This window comes from Neolamprologus brichardi, chromosome 7 (assembly GCF_056152115.1).
Source record: "Neolamprologus brichardi isolate AB-2024 chromosome 7, ASM5615211v1, whole genome shotgun sequence".
Taxonomy (NCBI): Eukaryota; Metazoa; Chordata; class Actinopteri; order Cichliformes; family Cichlidae; genus Neolamprologus; species Neolamprologus brichardi.
The window spans coordinates 4,359,667-4,382,316 of record NC_142110.1 but is presented as its reverse complement, the minus strand read 5'-3'; the positions used below and the strand labels follow the sequence as shown (position 1 = coordinate 4,382,316).

Sequence of the window (22,650 nt, the reverse complement as noted above, 5' to 3'; positions counted from 1 at the left end):
GTTTTGTTTTTATTATGTTGCTCTTTGTTGTTTTTTTTCTCTTCTGGTTTTTTATCTCCATACAGGTGATCCAGGTGTTTTGTTTGTTTTTCTTTCTTTCTTCCCCCCTTTCTCACCGTCTCTTCTCCCCTCTATTTTTCTTTCTCCCCCTCTCTTTCATTCATTCTTTCTCCCTGTCCTATCCCCCAGTCATGTCTGTCCCGTCTTTAAAAACAAAAAATAAAATAAATACATAATTATAATAAAGGTCAATCAAATGGACCAATATGGCAAGACCATGATGATCCACTTGGTAAAGTAAATCCACTTGGCATCTTTCTTGGCCTTCAGACAACAATTCTGACGGCTAAAGATCCAAACGGGCAAAAAACCCCAAAAACAAACAAAAAAACCCAAAAAACAACAATATTGACTGAACCAGCAGCCAAAGAAGATCCAAACTACACTTCACATTTCGCATCACATAAACATCGTCACGAATTTCGTCTTACTTTTGCTGTTGTGCTTCCACCACGATAAAATCTCACTTCATGTAGAGCTCTCTCTCTCTCTCTCTCTCTCTCTCTCTCTCTCTCAGGAATAGTTTCCCATCTAAAAATCTGTTTTTTGCATTATTCGCTTACTTATTACCCCCCAGCCGCTGGTTTGTTTGTTTGTTTGTTTGTTTTTACTTACTTCCAACAAGAAAGCCTAATTTCTGCTGTTCAATACTGAACAAATGTAAACAAATTATGCAAAATTGCAAAACGCTTAGCTGTGTCTCTAATCAAACCTCTTTATCTTTGCTCTGCTTCACTTCGTTCTTGACTGCACAATATTTTTAAGGTCATCTGCTATAAAAACCCAGACCAGGAAAACTGCCTTCATGTTTTTCTGTGTTTTATCCTCAGTTACTTTGACACAAAGACATCTGCAGTGATGCTTAAACCTTTGATAAAGTCTCACAAGAGTCAGCTTTCTTTTTATAGATATAAAAATATCGATATGTACTGATAAGTGATCAGAATTATAATATTTCTGACTGTCTGAGGCAAAATTACTCCGATTCAAATCGAATCGAATCGAATTGAATCGAATCGTGGATCAAATCAATTTGGGACCTTGTGAATCAGAATTTAATCCATTCTAGAAATCAGTGACGATACCCAGCCCTAATGAAAAACAATGAGTTGTTGTATGAGCAAAGAAGCAAACCATTTTAGTCAGTTCCCAGGTGGTTGCTAAGCAACATGTGTAACATCATAATATCTAATATAGATGAGAACCTTCAGGGGCCCAGGATGCACCTGTATGCCAAATTTGTTTGCTGAGCTCCTGCACACACAGCACACACAGACAGATATTTCATGTATTGAGGAATACTTCAACCCCACTGTTTGTCCAAACATAAGATTCATTTCTTCCTCCATCTTTGTTTGCATAATAGCTTTTCCCCCATGCTTTCACTTCTGTAAAGTGACTACTGTAAACATCACGTTCAACCGTACGCTAGTCACCCAGATAATGTTTAGAAGTGCCCTACACAGCATTTAATAGTTTAGAATGTTTAACATCTGTTACTTTACAATAGCCATCCAGATGTTCATCGATAGTTTATGAAACAAGTTTCAAATACTAAGTCTACATTAATAATCACCATGCCATTGTTTGTTACCACCAGTGTTGGTCAAGTTACTTGAAAAAAGTAATCAGTAACTAATTACTGATTACTTCTCCCAAAAAGTAATCCAGTTACTTTACTGATTACTTATTTTCAAAAGTAATTAATTACTTAGTTACTTAGTTACTTTTTAAATACACGATTTACAACCTGAATAGGTGATAAAGCGATAGATCTTTCAGCCCAATTCTACTTTTTCTACATAATCCATCATACAAAATGTAATCAAATGGAAAAGTCTCTTTTTAAAACTTGTTTTATTAGTTTTAATCTTTTAACTTTATGCATCAAGCAAAAATTTAATTATATGCACCATTCTCTGACTGGAAGAAATTTGTTTAATATTTAAACCTATTTTCTGCACATTCCAGCACATAAAATATTTTTTTGTGTTTACACTCAGTCTTTCAAATAGATGCAAGTAAAACACAGCAGAAAATAAATAAAGTCAAAGACTAGCGGTCCTGTTGCTCTATTTTCACCTGTAAAGCAGGAGTAGAGTAGGCGGAGGTTTACCCTGGTGCAGGTGTGCAGCGGTCAGTGGAAGAATCCGCGAGTTTCTCTGTGAATTTCCCATTACTTCGTAGCTACTCGGTGTTTGCTTGGAAGTTTTAGGGTTTTTTTCGGTGTAAAAAGAAGTTTTCTTCCCACGCACAACGGACACTAATGTTTTTGTCACTTTTTATGGAATCAAACTCAAAGTAAGGTCAGTACTTCCACGCTTTAAACGCTGCACGCTCATACTCTCTCTGCACTCGATATATGATCCATTGTTGATCTGCACACAGCTGTTGTCACAAACGTCGCACTCGCTTTTGTCACTGTCATGAGACATTCTCGCAAAAAATCACGGTTTTTGTAACGCAGTAACGCAGCGTTCCTACGAGAAAGTAACGGTAATCTAATTACCGTTTTTGCAATAGTAATCCCTTACTTTACTCGTTACTTGAAAAAGTAATCGGATTACAGTAACGCGTTACAAGTAACGCGTTACTGCCCATCTCTGGTTACCACAATATAAAAAAGTGTTACTGCTAAACCCTTTTATTATATATTCAATTGGGCCAGGTTACTGAGATAAAGCCAACAAAGGTTCTACAGACAGAAGCAAGGAAGATGTTTTTGAGTAGAGACATGACGTTTTGATTACCTCAGCTGGGCAAATTTATATTCTCATCTTTATCGCTTGCAGGGATTTGATGAGTCACTTTGAATGTGACTAACGTGCCCATCATGGATGTATTTTTTGCGTCTCCACTCTTCTGTCAGTTCATGTTCAAATGATATCTGGTCAGCATGTTACTACTTTGAAGTTTTGCACGGTACAGCCAAAAAAAAAGAAGAAAAAAAAAGCTGCACTTGAGCTCATGCATGGGTTTTTTTTTTCAACAGAAATGCTGAAGAATTTATTATTAATTCTCATTCAGGCAGGAATTTACAGTTTTATTGCAAAAGAGCCTTTTACACCAGACAATATAAGTGAAAGCAAGGCAAGCACCAAAATGATCTGTAGCCTTCAAATGTTTAAGTATGTCCACTTAAAGTTGTGAACACTTCATTATACGGACTTCATATTACACCATTCTTCCTTGAAGATGTTTGACCCTCTGAGGGCATTCTGCCTTTCATCAGTTTCTCATTAACTAGTACAACATTGGAAAAAATTACTTTGAAGAATAACATAAGATGCTTGAAGAATAATATATGACCCCTATTGAGCTTTTAAAATGCAGAATTTACATAAATAATAAAGATCACAATTATTGACAAAAACTGAACTAAATTTAAAAAGAAAAATGTAGCAAAGGGGTGTCGTAAGAAAAACAACATCCAGACAGACATCACCCATGACCCTATTTTTACTGTCTCATGTTTTAACATACTGAGCTAACTGAATGTCAAACAGAAGGAGCATGCACCTCGGGCTTTCAAAATTAGCATATTTTGGAAGAGCAGTGGGCACATACCATCAGAGTAGTTGATGCTGTAACCCCAAACACTTGCACATGGCTACTCAGCAGTAAGTGCAGTTTTTAATTTTACATTAATCATGTATGCAGCTCCTCCCATTAGGACATCTTGGGAGCTTCTTTTTGGTACAGAGTGACCGTAGTTTCATATTTATGACACTGTATATGAAACATTAAATGCCCTGAAATTATTAATTGTGTAGAGCAAATTTTGTGGCTACTGGTGCAATATGACTTTAGAGAAATATCCTTGCAATAATCAGCATCATCACTAATTTAAAATGTAGATAATTAGATCTTCAATGATCAATAAAACTTGTTTAGCTGTATTAAAAAGGAGGCCAAACACGTCTTTACAGCAAATAAAACACAGTTTACAAGTAAACTCTTTATTAAAATCCTGATATAGCATATTGTGTTCCTGTCTTGCAGGCTGCAGACACAATCCTCTGAAAAGCACAGGTGGAACTGATAACATTAATGGTGTCTGTGAGCTACTAGCAAGGTCCTGGTATTATACAAACAATATGATAAACACATTTTAAAGCGTTACCATCTCTTGCTTTAGAGTTAACATATCTTGTGATATGAATACCAAATAAAACCTTGTCCTGATAAAAAAATACTACATGGCTAAACATTTAAATTTCACCCAATCCATAGGGAAAATGAACTTTGCCACTTGGCCAGAAAAGTGTGAAAAGAAGAGATTTCAACATTCATTCAAATGCCATCCTCAATCAAATGCCTCAGTAAACAATCTCCTAATGCGTTTACTTTGTCACTCGCTGTTTTCAGATCTTCTTTAACACAGCATGGTGTATATATTATAAATTATGGTCCCATTCAGAGTGAAATAGCTAATAAAGCAAGGTATGATTTCTGAGTTATATGAACATTGTCCTTGGGCTCTCCATTAGATCTGTCCTGGTTCAGTAACTAATTACTGATTACTTCCCCAAAAAAGTAATCCCGTTACTTTACTGATTACTTATTTTCAAAAGTAATTAATTACTTAGTTACTTAGTTACTTTTTAAAAACACGATTTTCAACCTGAATAGGTGATAAAGTGATAGATCTTTCAGCCCAATTCGACTTTTTCTGCATAATCCATCATACAAAATGTAATCAAATGGAAAAGTCCTTTTTTAAACTTGTTTTATTAGTTTTAACCTTTTAACTTTATGCAACAAGCAAAAATGTAATTATATGCAACATTCTCTGACTGGAAGAAATTAGTTTAATATTTAAACCTATTTTCTGCACATTCCAGCACATAAAATAATTTTTTGTGTGTGTTTACACTCAGTCTTTCAAATAGATGCAAGTAAAACACAGCAGAAAATAAATAAAGTCAAAGACTAGCGGTCCTGTTGCTCTATTTTCACCTGTAAAGCAGGAGTGGGGTAGGCGGAGGTTTACCCTGGTGCAGGTGTGCAGCGGTCAGTGGAAGAATCCGCGAGTTTCTCTGTGAGTTTCCCATTAGGTCGTAGCTACTCGGTGCTTGTTTGGAAGTTTAGGGGTTTTTTTCGCTGTAAAAAGAAGTTTTCTTCCCACGCACAACGGACACTAGTGTTTTTGTCACTTTTTATGGAATCAAACTCAAAGTAAGGTCAGTACTTCCACGCTTTAAACGCTGCACGCTCATACTCTCTCCCGCACTCGATATATGATCCATTGTTGATCTGCACACAGCTGTTGTCACGAACGTGCACTTGCTTACGTCACTGTCATGAGACATTCTCACAAAAAAATGTAACGCAGTAACGCAGCGTTCCTACGGGAAAGTAACGGTAATCTAATTACCGTTTTTGCAATAGCAATCTCTTACTTTACTCGTTACTTGAAAAAGTAATCGGATTACAGTAACTCATTACAAGTAACGCGTTACTGCCCATCTCTGGTCCTGACAAAGTCTAATCTGGTGTAACCACTGGTTCCCACCATGTTGTAAACCCTCTGTATTTCCATTCATGAATTATTTATTCCCTGATTGTGGACTTTTGTGTTCTTGACTTGTTTGTATATTGTGAAGAAGACGCACTGTAATAGACATTTCATTCCATCACTTTGACATTTTAGTTACCTGTGCAGTTCACCAGTTTAAGTTACCTTGTTAATCTAAATTAGGGTGGTTTTACAGAATGATACAGTCCTATACCTGCACTGAATATCAGCTATAGTCCTGTTGCAGCTTTTCAACCCTTTAAGATGACACTTTGTCTCCATTTTTTTGCAATAGTAATCCCTTACTTTACTAGTTACTTGAAAAAAGTAATCGGATTACAGTAACACGTTACAAGTAACGCATTACTGCCCATCTCTGGTTACCACAGTGCCTGTGTCCATTATTTGTATACAGTCTATGGCGTTTTGTTTAACCCAGTGACAAAATGAACAGTGAAATATCTGTATCATACAAATGTTCAAAGACACCTTTCAAATCTACATTCAGTTTATGGATGACAAAGGCTACACCAAAGGAGGTCTTGAAAAGACTTCCATTTATAGTCATTTAACTCTAGAGTCTGGCATGTCAAGAGAGGGAAAACAGTTGTTTTAGCTAGTTAGAATTTACCGTGAATTTTACGATTGCATAGCACTGGTCTCATACCATATATTGCATTTTTAAAAACAAGCTGCTTTTGACTGAAAGTGTGTGGGTAGTGCCTGCGATGAAAGGTCTTCCTGGGGTTTAAGCCTTAAGCTGCAGAATTGTGGAGGATCCCAAAGATAGAAGTGCATGATGCATATAGCTCTCGTCATGTGAATGCTGGGAAGCTACTTCTGGCCTTGCCTGTGGCTCTAGAGAGCAGCACACGCATCACTGAGGAAATGAGGATGGAGGTGAGGGTAATGTGACGCTATAACTTTTTCTCCTGGTTCGAAGCATCGCATGCAGCAGGCAATAAAAAGTCAGTGAGTCAGAGGTCAGCTTGTGTTTTCTGAGACTTTAATACTGTATTCACTGATAAATTGGTTGAGGTTATGCTTGATTATGCTGAATAAACTGCAGAATTGTGGTATTTATTATTTAATGAGCATTACTGTTTGAAAATAATTAGATGAAAAATATCTTGTGGATATGAAAGCTTGCTGCAGACATGAAATATTTTAAATCAATTTTGTTAAACTTATTTAACAAAATTGTTCAATTAAACGTATTAAATGTTGTTATTTTTACATGCGAAACCAAAAAGAGTAATCCATAAGCCACAGTTGTTTTAAGTGAAATTGAAAATATTTCGCTAAATTATTTATTTTCCTTCCCCAGAAGGCTGCACACTACCAGTATATCTCTATTCAACACTTGCTCCTCACTAAATCCTCCTCTTTTGTGCGGGTGAATAGAAGTGAATAGGGCACATTTTTTCTCGGCTCAAAGCAACAAACAAAAGGGATGGAAGAAGTTTTAGAATTCGTTTGGCTGGAATACAAGAAACATGAAGCCAGGCACCAGAAAAGAGACTGTAGCTGTCAGGGGCCAGTTAGAAAAGATCCATCCATCCATCTTCTAAAGCGATTATACTGCTCAGGATATGGCTGGGCAATTAATGGAATACTAAAAATTTACACATAGGTATATTTGTAAAACGATTTGTGCCACACACTTTACACTTAAATCCAAAACAACCCGTTCAGATGCCCACACAAACCCTACAATAGAAAACAAACTCACAAAAGAAAAAAACAGCCAAATGCTACAAAGGCTGCAGGGTTAACAGCAAGTATCTGAGATTACGTCTGAATCCTGCTCAAACAAACATTTAAAAAAAAATTTTTGTCTATTTTTTTGTATATTTATTGTCCAACACTAGTCATCTTCGTACGTGGTAACATGGCAACAAGAACTGTGTAAATAAATAACTAAGTAAGAAAAGTTTATTTATAAAGCGCTTTTCTCTGGCATAAAAGTCGTAAAGTGCTGTTCAAGAATTAAAGTACCAAATCAATAGAGAAGCATGTGGAAACTGAATGAAAAGAGAAGAAAATGTGAACAGAAGGCAGTTTTAAAAAAGTTAAAACAACAAGTGTATCCCATCCCATTTGTCTCTATAGCGCCTTTTAAAAATATTTTACTCTTTCTGCAATATTTGTCTTTTTCTTTTGCTGTATTTGCATCTCTTTCAGTAAATGTGATTTGCAGTTTGCAGCATTTTCTTTTGTAAAATTGGTTTCCTTAGTTTGCTTGTGTTCTGTGTATTTGCCTTAACACCCCCACCCACCTGGCCTTCCCTGAAATTCAGCCCAGATTTAGAGAAACAGATGCAGTCATGAGTGCAGACAAGAAAAAGTGGCTGCAAAAGACAAAAAAAAGAAAGAAAAAGAGAAGCTGTTGCAATCATGTGGCTACCCTATGGCTTCAGTAAAAACAACTCAGAAGGTAATAAAGCGCTATGCAAATAATGCAAGAATAAAGCTACCATGCCAAAAAGAAAAACAGCCACTTTGTTCCAACATATTTAACACAATCATGTAACAGAACATGGCAGGTGGAGGTCCAAGTCCTCAGACACATCAGCCGATTAAACGTGTGTTCAGCCTGTCATGTTTAATTTGGTAAGTGACTTTGATAGCAAAGATGTCTAATACTTAAGCTATTCAATATATGAGTTCAAGGTAAAAGTAACAGTTAACCATGTTAATAGAATAGAATAGAATAGAATAGAATAGAATGCCTTTATTGTCACTATACAGTTGTACAGTGAGATACAGAGCATCTCCAACTCAGTGCAAATAAATTGGGGGGGGGGGGGGGGGGGGGGGTCACAGTTCTGCAGCACTATACACATCTGAACAGTATTAACAGAAAAAATATATAAAATGTACAAATATACAATCCAGAGTAAAAAAGTAAATATTTAAATAAATAGTGTTATGTATATACGATTCGGGTTATTGCACATAGAATTTGGTATTGCACAGTCGTGGTTTATAGAGGGAAATGGAAAAATGGAGGGAGGGGGCTGTGTTATTGGTGTGTGTATGAGTTAAGGGTGGTTTCTTTGGGAAGAAACTCTTCTTGAGTCTGTGAGTCTGTAATACTGTATTTAGGTATTATTGGATACCTATACAGGGTTTCAGAGCCCAACAGGTATAGGAATTTTAACGATGATACTGGTAATTGGTGAATTGAAAATCTGATGTAGCAGCTGATATATTCTCTTTCTTTCAGACACACAAAACATAGACAGATTTCCCTGACATTTGTAGTTACAATGTCTTTACTAAGGTTATGTCGCGAAATCGATCAATGTAGAGCAGTGAGACAAACCACGGAGGCCCCAGAAAAGTGCAATCAAGCGATGAGTTTATTAACGCACAGGAGAAAACATCAGCATATGTCCTCTGACCAAAATACATGTTGTGGATACTTACAACGCAGTGGGGTACACGCCCCCCCCCATGGCGTCAATTACAGATTAAAATAGGGTCCAGACATTAGTCACAGTTAATCGTATATCTTGTACATCTTTAATAGCTATAAACAGACATAGAACTTCTCTTTTCTATAACACCTCTCTCTGGGTCTCTGGGGCTAATTATATATTCTGGTCATCTGTTGCCAAGTAGAGTAAAATATAGTAAGACACCAAATGAGTTAAGGCCTCAGGCCTGACACATTCCTAGATTATATGTGTTATATGTATTGTAAGCATGCTTTGCAGTTATCCTTCTATGTTCCAGTTTCCCTCAGCATGTATCACCTGGACAGTCACGCCAGTGAAGCGTAAGACCCTTAATGAACCGAACATCAACTCGAAATAAGCACAAATATGCAATGTGTATGAAATACTTCTGACCGTACTTGTAATAAAAGTTAACATAATGGAAGGATCCTCAAATGGACATCTTCAATACACAACTTTAATGCAATATCAATACTGTGAGAAATATTATTAAATGGAATAATGCTGTAAAGAATGTTATTAATGCAATTATAATGATGCAGATTATATGGCAGCAATAAAAAACTTCTGTATCGCCACAGTTACTACGGTAACATGGCAGTTACGTACAGTTACTCATTTACACTTTGGCTAGTGATGCTTACCTCAGCTGGTTGTATTTTGTTGTGTTACCAACAGGGAAGTTGCAGAGTGCACTCTAATAATGTGTGTATGTGTTAATCCCCGTAGGGAAATTACTCCTCTGCATTTAACCCATTCATCCAGTGAAGCAGTGGGCAGCCACCAATGCAGCGCCCGGGGAGCAGTGTGTAGGGACGGTACCTTGCTCAGGGGTACCTCAGGGTAGCCGTTCAGTGGAGTTGAACCCCCAACCTTCCGATCATGGGCCACCACTCTGGCGGGTAGACTATGTAATGTCCACACTCATAAGATATTTGAAGGGTGTTTCTCCAATCTCTCTGGACTTTTCTATTTCTGTTACAAATGCTGGTACCGATATTTTGGCAAATACCTAATATTGACCCTGCCAGTATATCAATCAGGCTCTAACAAGGTTACGGGTCTGACACCAGAAATTTGAGAGACAGACTGAAAAATTATTAATACCTAATTTTTATAGCATTAAAACTCTTATTATTGACTTAAGTACTGTGAGTCACTAGTAAAGCTGGATGGGTCCTCCACAGTGGTGTTAATCCCAGCATACAATCATTTAAACACCAAATATCCTAAAACTGAAAACAGTACAGACACAAATTTAATCGTATAAACTGAAAAAATCAAACAATAGATGTTTTCTCATGACTTGTATTATGTGTAGCAAATAAATAAATAATTATATATAATTTGAGAATCACTGAATTTTCTTTAGATTTTATAGAGCTTTTAAGAAATTGAGCATTCATAAACAATTTAGGAGTGTGATGTATGTAAGTACTACAACTTCATTATCACCACAATAGTGTCATTTACTGTGTTTTTTATACTTAATGTAAGATTTTCCATAAATGTAAAACTCAATTTCCAAAACAGTTGGGATGCAAATCAAACCTTATGTCGCCCAGCTGAGGTAATAAAGGCTGGAAAAGTTGAACAATTACAAAATAAAACCTGGTAGTGCATTCCATTATTAATGCTAATTGGCAACAGGTCAGCAGTATGATTGGGCGTAAACAAAGAGCTCTGCTGGAAATACTTTCAGAAGCATAGCAGAGGACATAGGGTAAAGAGAAGATGGTGCAACTTGAATTTCCAGTGTCTTGTTAACCTTCTGCGAGCGCAATAAAAGCTTTCCAACAGCTTAATCCATCTAAAACCAAAGATGGACAGATGCCGACCCCAGACATATGAAGCTGATGGCGAGCCCTAGCAGCTCTCCTGCTGCGTTAAAGCTGAGCCCCCCCACAAGCATAAGAGGACTGGATTTGACCCACACCTCATTTCAAAGGCAGTAGAGGAATGTTATTATGTGTCTGATTTTTGACTGTAGACAACAACAAAATGAAACAGAAAAGGAGAGACATCAACCGGGAACAGCACAGAATATGGCTTTAGCAGAAGGTAGAATCTGTGATAGGATAGGGTGCATTATGCACACGGGATCCATCAAGGCATCGTTACTGCTGACAGAGCAAAATATGCAGTTCTGTTATCCAGATGAGGTCTTTTTAGGGAAGGTCTTGCTTATGTCAGGAAGCCAGCTGCAAACAAAATTCTACACGTGTTCTCAATGGCCTGCTCTCATTTAAAGCCTAATAGCTATTGAAAAAATAAAAATACAAAACCCTATATCAAGCACAAAACTTCTTTTTTTTCATTTTAATACTGCTTTTTACATTTTTGAGTATAGTTTGGGTGTATAGTACCTACAGATAAATGATGATATTGCTGCAAAGTCTGCAAAAAAACGTACCGACCGCTTCATCGCACACAGTTTTTGACAATTTCTGCAGTGATGGGGATTTCGGACTGGAAGAAATGAGCAGAACTTGAGGTCGTCTACCATTTCTAATTGTTCTGGGATGAAAATGCCTGCATGTGTATTTACATGCTTAGCGTGTCAGCCATTCTGAGCCGAGCAGAGTCCGTGGTGCGCGGCACCGGAATCCCTGAGTTAATAGATTTTTGTCCCCAGTGCTTTTAGTGTGTTGATCTCCTGCTGATGGCTTCACACTCTGCTTTAAGCACAGAGATGGGGGGGGTGTGGTGGGCGGCTTTGAATAGAGCCTCCTTAACACTGCAAACATTTGGCTAATGTACCTCATTACTTCCCCTTTGAGCTGATTTTCATTTCCATTCACTTGCTGCTAAAAAAGCACCCCTGAAATTCCACGTCTCACACGGGCCATTGATATTTATGCTTGCAGACGCAATTTGCTTAATTCCACACAGAAATATTTGTATCTTAATTTCTCCCCTCGATGAGAGCACAAGGAACGGGGGATGCATTAGAAAAAACCTGTTGTTAATTATACTGTGTGTTCTGTCTTAATTTTCTCCTCTCGTGGTCCGCTACTGTACGTTTTCTTTCCAAACATAGATTCTCCCACCATCTTTTGTTGTGCTACGCTGTTTGTTGTGCTTCCCCTGCGCTCTTGTCTCTGCAATGTTATTTGGCGTTCTGTGCTAACCATCACACAATGCTCCTTCTACCACGCTGCCTCCTTCTTCCCTCTCCACGTCTCTTTCCTTCTCTCTGTAGATATTTGTGTTTCTGCAGCTGTGCCTCTCTCCTTTACTCTGTTTCCTCTCATCCCCTTCCCACACACCCTCACTGTCCTTGTACTGTGGGCAGTGTATATGTGCACAGAAGCACTTGAGACAACTTTTTTTTTCATACAGGCAAGCCACTTAGCAGCTTTATATAGCAAGTACCCAAGGAGAGGATTAACAGCAGGAAACATCAACAGAATGGCTTGCAGTGATAGAACACGCATGCATAATACTGCACGGACGCGTGCGCATTCACTTGGAGCTACACCATTGTACTTACCGAGCCTTTGCCAACCACACATTGCACCTCTGCCATCCAACTTTTTATGATACATTATTATGTTAGTCATCCAGCATTTGCTCTCATCCGTATGAGATTCTATTGTGAAATATAGACCAGCCTTTCATCGCGCTGGGCACAGACAGCAGATTTGACGTTAAAAGATCCAGTGGAGCCTGTGAGCCCCTGCCCATTATTTGATCACATCTTTTGTCTTGGTCAGGTAAGGCAGCTCGTGTCAGTTCGGTGCTCACGGGGCATCATTCACAGCATCTCCCTATTTAGATCAGAGAGGAGTCGCGTGCATTTGCGGCCTCGGAGCACGCGGCGTTTGCCCGCACACACGTATGGACTCTCACCTTGCACACGCAAACGCACATACAACACAAACACACTCATACGCACTCACTACCACATTCTTCATTATCATTCCAGAGCTGATAGGCTCTAATTATCTGCCTTGGCTCTGATTAGTCTCTCTGTAACAAGCTAATTAGATGGAGCCTTGTAAAATCATCACCACCATTACCACAGAGACATGCCTGGGAAAGACACCAACAAGCAGGAGGCGAGGAATGTGTCTTGCACCACTCCCCGCAAAGATTTGATAGTCAACTAAATGTTAAGTGCCGGAGCTCTGATTTCTTTTGATTAAGTGCCTTTTAAACTCGTCTACTTTGCAATAGAATCTTTATCCTTTCTCATTATTCATCACGAAAGGATTGTTCCGTCTTACAGAGCAGGATGATCTGGCTTAAAGCGCATAAATTGCCGCTGTCAACATTTTAGGAGATAGCATCTGAACATTGATTAGTTTCTCTGCCCCCACGATACAGTGGCTATTTATCCAAAACGAACTATCGTCAGATCCCAGTCAGAACTTTCCTCTCCACAGAGCAACTTTAAAGCCTGAGCAGAAAGCGAGATTAATTCTCTCCTCTAGCTTCTTCCCCTCTCTGTTATTATCCCTCTAACAATCCTTTTAGGAGCTGTCACACACTTTATAGCTATTGTGTTTCAGTTGTGAACACTCGTAACGTTGCGTTTTTCATCAAAACGCATCTTAACTGTAAAAGAGTTCCTGTAAGAAATAGGAATTGTGATCTCCGCATCCACCTTCTCTTTTCCAACTCATTTGAGCCAACACAAGGTGCTGTCAAATATTTTCATGCGGTTTGAAGACTTCATGTCATTTGCCGTGTGCATGTACTCATCAGAGGTATATAGTTTTACATTATCAGCTATAATAGACTTTGGAAAGACATTGTGTTGCAGAACATTATGGAAACCAGCTAAGTCGAACTGCTTTATACAGACAGCACATCTGTTGAGGCAGCCCTCAGGTAGTGAAAGGATGCATCGCACACTCGTGCTGCTTTTGTCTTGGATTAAAAAGTACATACATAGCCCGTGGATAGAAACATGAAACCTTTTACATAATGGGATTTGAAATCCATAGTTACTTTTAGCCTTTAGGTATCTCACCTCTGTGCCTAAGTGTCCATGGCGTGTTTGTGAGAGAAAGACAGGAAGATAGAAAGAGACATGCAAGATCTGTATGTGCATGCACTTGTGTGTGTCGATGTGTTTGTCCTGGCAGGGGGGTTTTCTTTTCTGGGGTGAGGCAGATGGCCTCTGTGTATTGCAGTCTACTGAACTGTTTGGCACCTCTTCTGACATATTCCTTCATGCCACGTTGACACAAGATCACAGCCAGTATTTGCGAAAATAGTGTCTTAGCCTACAACTTGTGACTTGCTCCACATCGCAGGAATAGATTCTGCATAAAACGTATCCCAGATTGGGGCCTGTGACAGCGTCGCGAGTTTTTCTCGTGAACATCGTTTCCAGATTGTGTCGTTGTGTTTAATGTGGATAACGATCCCTTACTATCAGTTCCGGGAGAAGTCACGCTATGCTTCTGTCATAGAGACGCAGTTTTACACCGCCTCTCCTTGGGTGCTGTTGTGCTCTCTTGCTGTCTGCCCCGGCTTAGGTTGAGCGAGTTGGTAATTGGATTCCTGGAATCTTCTTATTCACTTCAGTGAGGCAGTGTGCAGGCGACAAAGTCCCTGCAGTCGTGAGGCATCATCCTGACGCCCCTATGGGAAGATCAAGGTAGCTTTACCCCAGACATGGTAGATGAGACAGTGGCTGAGGCTCTCTCCCATGGGAACCAAGGTGTCTGGATGCCTGGATGGAAACCCTAATGGAGAATGAATGGATGATGTCATATCCACCGTCCTCAACTCTGGGCCCAAACGTACCACTTGACATCCACTTACAACAATTTCCTGAGCTTCTGGCAGCTACGGTGTAGCAAAAGAAAGTGGAAAGATAGCCGTTAAATTACAAAGTTAAAGATAGTGTGGTAATTGACTTTGACCAGACCTCTGAGCTGAATTGAGACTGTAGCGGTATCAGTTTCACAGTACAGGCACAGGAAGAAACCCCCATTAACATTTAGTTTAATCATGCAGTCCTGGTTTTTGCTATCTACTGGAGAGGATGTATATCTCACATACCTGTACCCTTAGTTGACTCTGTGCTTGTTGGCGCTTCACATTCCCCTGGGAACATGTCTCCCTGCTGCACACTCAGTTACATGACAGCTGTCACTTTTTGTAACCAGAGCTCCATCACTATCTCTGCACTATCCCCCAGGCCCAGACTGGTACCTGAACAAGGTGAAGTTGAAGATCACTGATGTCAATGACAACGTCCCTGATTGGAATATGAAGCCGTACCCTTACCTGGCTGTCGTATCCCCCGAGGCCCCTGCGGGAACGTTTGTCTACCAGCTCCAGGCTCATGATGGGGATGAGGGTAAAAGTGGAGAGGTGGAATACTTTTTGTCAGATGGTAAGCTTTCTGCTGTTCACACACACACACACACACACACACATATAGAAGGGAAGTCGTATTAAAATAGATTGTGTCGTTGTTAAAATAAGCTGACAAGCTATAGAGACTTGAAAATAAATACAAGTAGTCAGACACCAGTTCTCAGACATGACAGCCAGAGGCATTCACACGTTCATTCATGCATTTTTAGGTTCTTTAGGTGTCCGTTAGATTCTCTATCTCTCTGTCACCCCATTTCTCTTTTCTTCTGTATCTCTGTCCCTCTTTCTTTTTCTACACACACATACACAATCGCAGCAGACACACACACACGCAGCCAGAGGCTTTCGCACATTTGTTTATGCACTTATCGTGCACTCTATCTATCTCTCTAATTCTCCATGTTGCATACGCAGAGTAAATTCTGCAGACACACGCGCTGAAATACACATACACGCATTTGGCTGTTGGAAGTCTGCCACAGTAGACCCCCTGGTGGTTGAGGGGATGGAGGTTTGTTCACATGTCAGAGATTGGGGGATGTGCTAATCTTGCCAATGGGGCTTTACAAAACACTACTGACTTCCCTCTGACTCGCATTAGTACATCGCACAGCTCCACGTTTTGACTTTAAACCACAAATACTACAAAGCGGCCCTTGTCTTTGTCTCGCCCCTTGTCTATGCTGAGAACTCATATAAGCAGCGACATTTGTCAAAGCAGCTAACATAAACGTAAAAGTTAAAAAACGACCCTCTTATCCTGTGCTTAATTTTAAAAACCTGAAGATGAGATGAGATGACACCCTGATTGACCCAATTTTTTTAGTTTTTTTATTTAATTATTTTTATTTAATTATTTTTATTTTTATTTAATTATTTTTTTATTTTTTTATTTTTTTATTTAATTTTAATGTATTTAATTTAATTTTTGTATTCAACGGCAGCAGAAAAATTTAAAAAGTGAGTTTTTTGCTTTTGTTTTTTTTTGTATAGAAACACTTGGTTATGTTTACATGCAGCCTTCCTCATCCTAATGCATGGTGTGCATCCTTGTGGTTTAACAATAGCGTTGGATGGATTTTTTCACCCATCTTTTTTTAAAATATTTAGAGTCTTACATTGATTACTTCCATGTTTACTTGCTAGCATTCTTCCTTCACTGCCTTTGGCACATTGATACCTTTGTTGATGCATTGCTCCTACCGGCTGTCAGTCTCTGGAAGAGTGGGAAACCAATGGCAGGATGATCATAACAACAATGGGACTCACTAATTAAAACATTTCTCCATAGCTGCTAATTACAATTTCTACAAACACGCAGTCAGACAAAAATGTTTTATAAGTTAAGGAAAAGTAGAAGTTGAGTAGCTCGATGAAAACTTAAATTGGAAAGTAAACGTAGTCAGTCGTCAGTATAATTACTAATGTTTAGAAGGTGAAAGTCATAACTAAGAATGTCTAAAGAGTATATAAAAAGGACGCTATATTTCTCACAATCCTAACAAATCTTATCAAACCTGTGTAGCCACTTCCTGATTTATTCCTCTGATCCCAAGACCTCCATATATTTCCAAAATAATTTAAAAAACCCATCAATAAGTCATTAAAGCATACTGCTGAAAGGGAGACATTTCCTTTGTTACAATAAACATTAGCACTGTGGTTCATTTTGAGTCATTCCCATATGCATTGTTCTGTTACTTCATTGTGTATTAATACATTTTTATTGCCTATTTTATAGCTTTTTTTCTGTGTGATTTAAAAAATCTTCGTCTCCAATATTTACAAGTTGGCTTGGTTCAGATTATTAAGTCACATTATTGCGAGAATTAAGAACACGGTGTTGGATTTGGCATTTTATAAGATTTGCCAACAGCCTGAAAATTATAGAACTTATTAATTACTGCAATCCCCGAGACACACTACATAAAATGTAAATTTAAACAGAATGCAATCATTTAAACCCCTTAGTTTATTTACAGTATTAAACAGGATAAATTAAAATGTTTAAATGTAGATAATGTACCGTTTTAATAAAAACAATAAAGCCATTTTGGCTTTGATGGCAGCCGCATGTCTGAGTTACGTTGGAACAGAGCTGTGTTTACCACTGCGTATCATCTCAAGTGCTTGAAAGGAAGGCGGCTGAACTTCTTTTGATTTGTGAAGACGTTTCTTATATCATGCAAGAGGATTCTTCTGTTCTGAACTGAAGAAGACTGTATGATGGAGCTTTATCCTGTATTTGTGGACACAGTTTGGAATGGCACACTGTGTCCACAAATAGTGATTTCTGGAATCTTCCTCGAGCACATGCATTGCTGGCTGCGAGCTTGAAGATCCCGAGGACTGATTTTCAGCTTGCACACATGGGTTTATCCAGAACTTTGGAATTTTGTGATGATATTATTGTCATGATCCTGGGTCCTTTTGACCCAGCGTTTGGTGTTTTCTATTATTGTAATATTGATTCTGTTCCTCCTCGGTTAGCGTTCATTCTTTTCTGCCCGTGCATCCCTGGGTTTAGTCCGCGTTTCTTAGTCTGTGTCCTTGCATGTGTAAGTCCCTGTTTTATTGTGAAGGTCTGCGTCTTATGTGAGTGTTTTCAGTTTGCCTCCCTTGTCTCGTCACGTTAATCACTCCCAGCTGTGTCCCCCACCTGTGTGTAATCTCCCTGTGTTTCTCTGAGTGTATTTAAGTTGGTCGTGTCCAAATTCATGGGCTGCATCCTCCTGAGGCCGCATTTGTAGACCGATTACGTCACAGCGACGCGCTGAAGGCTGTCCAAATTCGTAGACTCCTCCGAATGCAGCCGACAAATGCGTCCTCCTTTTCCCCGAATTTCAAGGATGGGTCGGGTGTGTCCTTCTTGGCCCACCATATCCCAGAATTCATAGCGCGGCCCAGCCAAGCTCCAGTTTCCGGCAATGGCGGCCGCTACTAAGTTTTAAAATTACTCTTATTAATCTTTCTGGGCCACAAAATAAACTTTAAACATATTTTCAGGCGAGAATGTGGGTTAGCTCGTTGATAATTACAAATGAACACAAAAAACGGAGAAAGATTTCGGGTCCATTTTCGATTTTCGTGCCGTGGTGCTGACAACCGGAAATACTCTGAATTAAGGGCGGGAGTAGATCGAGAAGGCTAGACCGTCCAATTCCATAGCCGTTTACTTCCGGCCTACCCGACCTCCTGAGGACCCGGCCCACGTAGACCGCGAAGGCCGGGTCCTCAGGAGGATGCAGCCCATGAATTTGGACACGACCGTTGTGTCTTCTGTCTTAGTCGTTGCTGGTTCGTCTGTGTTGTTCCCCTCGGTCTTCCTGCGTCTCTCCATCTGTCTCTCTGTGTATTTCGCTGTACCTCCCTGCATCTTCGTTCAGGTTTGTTTTCTTAGCTCTGCCCAGTTTAGGTTTTCCAGTTTCATGTTCCCCCACCATTGCTGTTTGTACCCACTCCTGTAAATAAATACTCACCTGCACCAGAGCTGCCGCCTTTTTGGGTCCTTTCTACAAACTCCACACGTCTGCCACACCGGACGTGACAATTATTTACTGTAGACGAGCTAGACGATGAGATATTCAAAAGCCTTCGCGAGATTGTGCCGACAAACATTCTGAAGTTGTTCCACAACTTGTAGATGCAGCGTTTTGCAGATTAGTGAACCTCTACTGCTCTAAGATTTTCTTTTTATACAAGAATTTAATCATAATTTATTTAATTACACGATGATCATCCAGATAGTACAACACAAAGTGCAAGATGTGCATGTATCTTCACATTCCTAAACTGATCCTCAGTTCCATATTTGACGCTTGTTTGTTGCAAACAACAATAAAACATCAATTATTCCTAACCCCCATTTATATTATTAATGACCAATTTATACCAGAATAAAATAAAACATATTTAAATAATTTAAAACTGTAAGGTCTTCTAAGGTAAATAAATAAAAAGTTTAAAAAATTTAGTTTCTAAATTCCACAGAAAAGATTTTCTGGCCATTTTTTTAATATCAATATTTTTGAATATGAAAAATCGCTCTTTACAATTTAAAACGTAGCGCTCGGAAAGGCTTCTTTGTCAGTATAAGCCTTGAGAACAAGCAAACTACTGAGGACCAAGGCTGAAATTTCAACTGACACTGCACTGCCGTCAGTAATGGAAGTCATATCAGTGAGGCCTGATAACCAGTCGTCAATTCTCACCGAGCAGAACCGGTGCTTTGACTTTATATATGAGGTTTTTGATGAGCCACCAAATATTCCCGGCCCCTCGATTCAAGCTTATCGTCATTTTGAGCACAGAGCTGCTCTTTAGTTTCACACGGTGTTCTTTCAAAATAATAAGTGAGGGAATGCAATCATTACTTCACGGCATCTGGGGTCCCTAAAGGACCTGTGCTTGGTTCCCTTCTCTTCTCAGTATGCTGTGATTCTGACATCTAAATGTGAAGAGCAAATATACATTAAGGTATATACTAACATGCTTTATAGTAACTAAGATGTAATTTTTAAGAGTTTAAACTGTTTATGATCTGAATTCTTTTACACTACCTTCAATTTCCTGTCATTAGTTCATTACTTTGGTCCAAAGTGTGTGTGAAATGAAAAATGCAGTTGCTGTTAAATATCTATCAGACTGCCTAAAAACAAATGAGAGTTAAAAATAATTGAAGTTCTTGTTGACAGTGAATAAACTATCCAATTATTTTAATATAAGTAAAAAATCCAAAAATGATTAAACGTGACAACAGTTGTTGACTATTATGATTAAGGAATTGAACAGAATGAATAAAATTAAATGTGTTTATACATAATTAATCATATTTATTAATTCTATTAGAGCTTAACAGATTGTATAAATCTTAATTCCACAAACACAATAAGACAGAAATTCCTATTTCAAAAGGCTATTCAGGAAACATTTCTGTGTTTGCATTCAGGCGGTCTCCCGTGCATTGGTTTGGATCCAGTTGTGGAAAATAATGTCATTGTACTTCCCTGTAGGCGGTGATGGCTGCTTTGCTGTTGACAAGAAGACAGGCCAGGTGGTGACCACAGGGCTGGTGCTTCAGAGGGAGAGAGAGTACTTGTTAAGCGTGGTGGCCCTTGACGGCATGGGGAGCCGCAGTGCCCCCGCCATGCTCTCTGTGGTGGCGGGAGCTAGAGCGCCGCAGTTCACCAATACAAGCTATGCCATCTCAATACCAGAAAACACACCCGAGGGACAGCCGTGAGTACTGCCTGTGTTTGCATCCACTTATAAACATACTCAGGGATACGTTCCAGCTGCGTATTAGCAGCAAAACATCATGAAAAATGCTTTTCTTCTTCCAGTGTGTTATATTCATTCTGTAAAGCTGAAATTATTATATCTACAAATCATTTCTTGTTAAGCACATATGCCAGACCTTTTTAGATCTTTATCTGTTCCCATCTGGTTATCAGCAAACACTTTGTGTCAGATTCTTCATTGCTGCCTCGGTATGTTTAATTGCCCGATACTGCAAGCACAACATTAAAAATGCCACAATATAGTAGACATATTTTAATACACTTAATTTCTGTAAATTAACAAAGACTAAGATGAAAGCAGGCATGAGACGATGTGCTGTCTCACACCAGGACAGTTACACGTGCAGACTTTAGCACGATAATATAAATCACTGAAATTGCAGTATGTATAGCTCTGCTCTGCAAACATAAGTCCTACAATAATGAATGCAGACATGCATAAAAACACACAAAAGGTGTCAGATCTCAAGCATAACTTGTTAAGAATTTGTTAATAAATATTCATTTGTTCACACCAGTGCACTCGAGCATGAACTGACTTATTATCATCACACGCTATTAGGGAATGCAAACTCTCTTCACTGTCAAAACAAACACTGATATCTACATAATACTATCATATTATTACACAGAACTGACGATCACTGATTGACTGTGTTTATAGCACATAGCCAATGGGCCATACAATAATTGATTTCATTACAGCGCAGCGCTGATGTAGGAGAGGAGGATTTCGATTCTAATTCAACGAGGCTGCAGCTAAAATCAAACAATAAAATTTCTTTTAATCGCTTTCTCTTTGTTCTGCAGCTTCCTGGTGGTGTTTGCTATCTCCTTCCAGAAGCAGCAAATCAGCTATAGCCTGCTGATCAATCCCAGTAGCCTTTTTAGCATTCAGCAGGAGACGGGGGAGATCAGCTTGACCAGGACACTGGATTATGAGAATGACCAGCGGCGCTACCTTCTGATGGTGCGAGCCAGCGAAGAGCCAGGCAGCCTCAGCACTGCAACAGAGGTTAGTTTAATTAGACAGAGATACGGGCACCAAATAGGAGTCGTGTAAGAGTTCAAGCTCTGTTGTAATCTGAGGCCAAAGCTGAGGTCCACTGTGATGTTTTATGACTGCGAATTAAATAAATTAAATGAAATAATAACAAAATATGTTCTGCTGTTTGGATGATTTTGTCTGTCGCGCTCTCCCACTGGACTGCCACAACGCTCCGAGGCGGGCAGGTTTTCATCTAAATAGCTCATAACGGTTAACGACAGTGACCTGTTGACATCACACTGCTTGGCAATAACCACAAAAGAGGAGCAGCATAGTTTGCAACTGTCTACAGCAGTGGCGCGCCTGAATGGTTTTTAAATGTTAACAAGTCGACTGGTGACCCAAGTGAAGTTTTGTTCTGCGGTTTCACTCTTCGCTTTTTGTCAATTGTTATCTAGAGACGAACGCTGCAAAATATAGCAGCCTCTTAGGCACAAGAAATCAAAATCTGAAAATATCCTTCATAAATGAATATTTCTAGATAAATTATTTACAACTGCAGTGTGATTTCAATTATTAATTGAAAAGATTTTGTTGCCCAATTATCATGTCGGCCTCTTACTTTGTACCGCACATTTAGCGGGCACAACCTCCTTCTGCTCAGCTGCATGTTGTGGAATAAGAGATGGAAACTGGGAAAACCTATCCCAGCTATTTCAGGACTATTACTCAGCTGTCACTTCACACTTTACACACAGTGGTGACGGGGAGCTTGTAGGGTGGAGGGGCGACTGAGGGTCTTTGTTGCAAATGCGCACAGCGAGGCACACACATGCTAAGAACATTTCTATTTTTGACTCAAGAAAATCATGGAGTGGAAGATAAAGAATGTGTTGAATTGGCAACTTGGGGAGCTATAAAATGCAATTTAGATTAAGTTTTCGGGTCAGCTTCCTGTACAGAAACCTTCATACGGTTGTT

General features: G+C 39.2%; 1 protein-coding gene across 1 annotated transcript in view; it reads left to right on the top strand.

Annotated features, from left to right (window-relative positions):
- Positions 1 to 22,650, top strand: part of LOC102797552 (neural-cadherin-like) — a 117,543-nt gene that overhangs the window by 29,887 nt on the left and 65,006 nt on the right. The window contains exons 2-4 of the mRNA XM_087842887.1: positions 15,200 to 15,397; positions 20,394 to 20,619; positions 21,492 to 21,696. Coding sequence (XP_087699013.1) covers positions 15,200 to 15,397; positions 20,394 to 20,619; positions 21,492 to 21,696 — 629 coding nt within the window. The remainder of the gene's footprint in view (positions 1 to 15,199; positions 15,398 to 20,393; positions 20,620 to 21,491; positions 21,697 to 22,650) is intronic.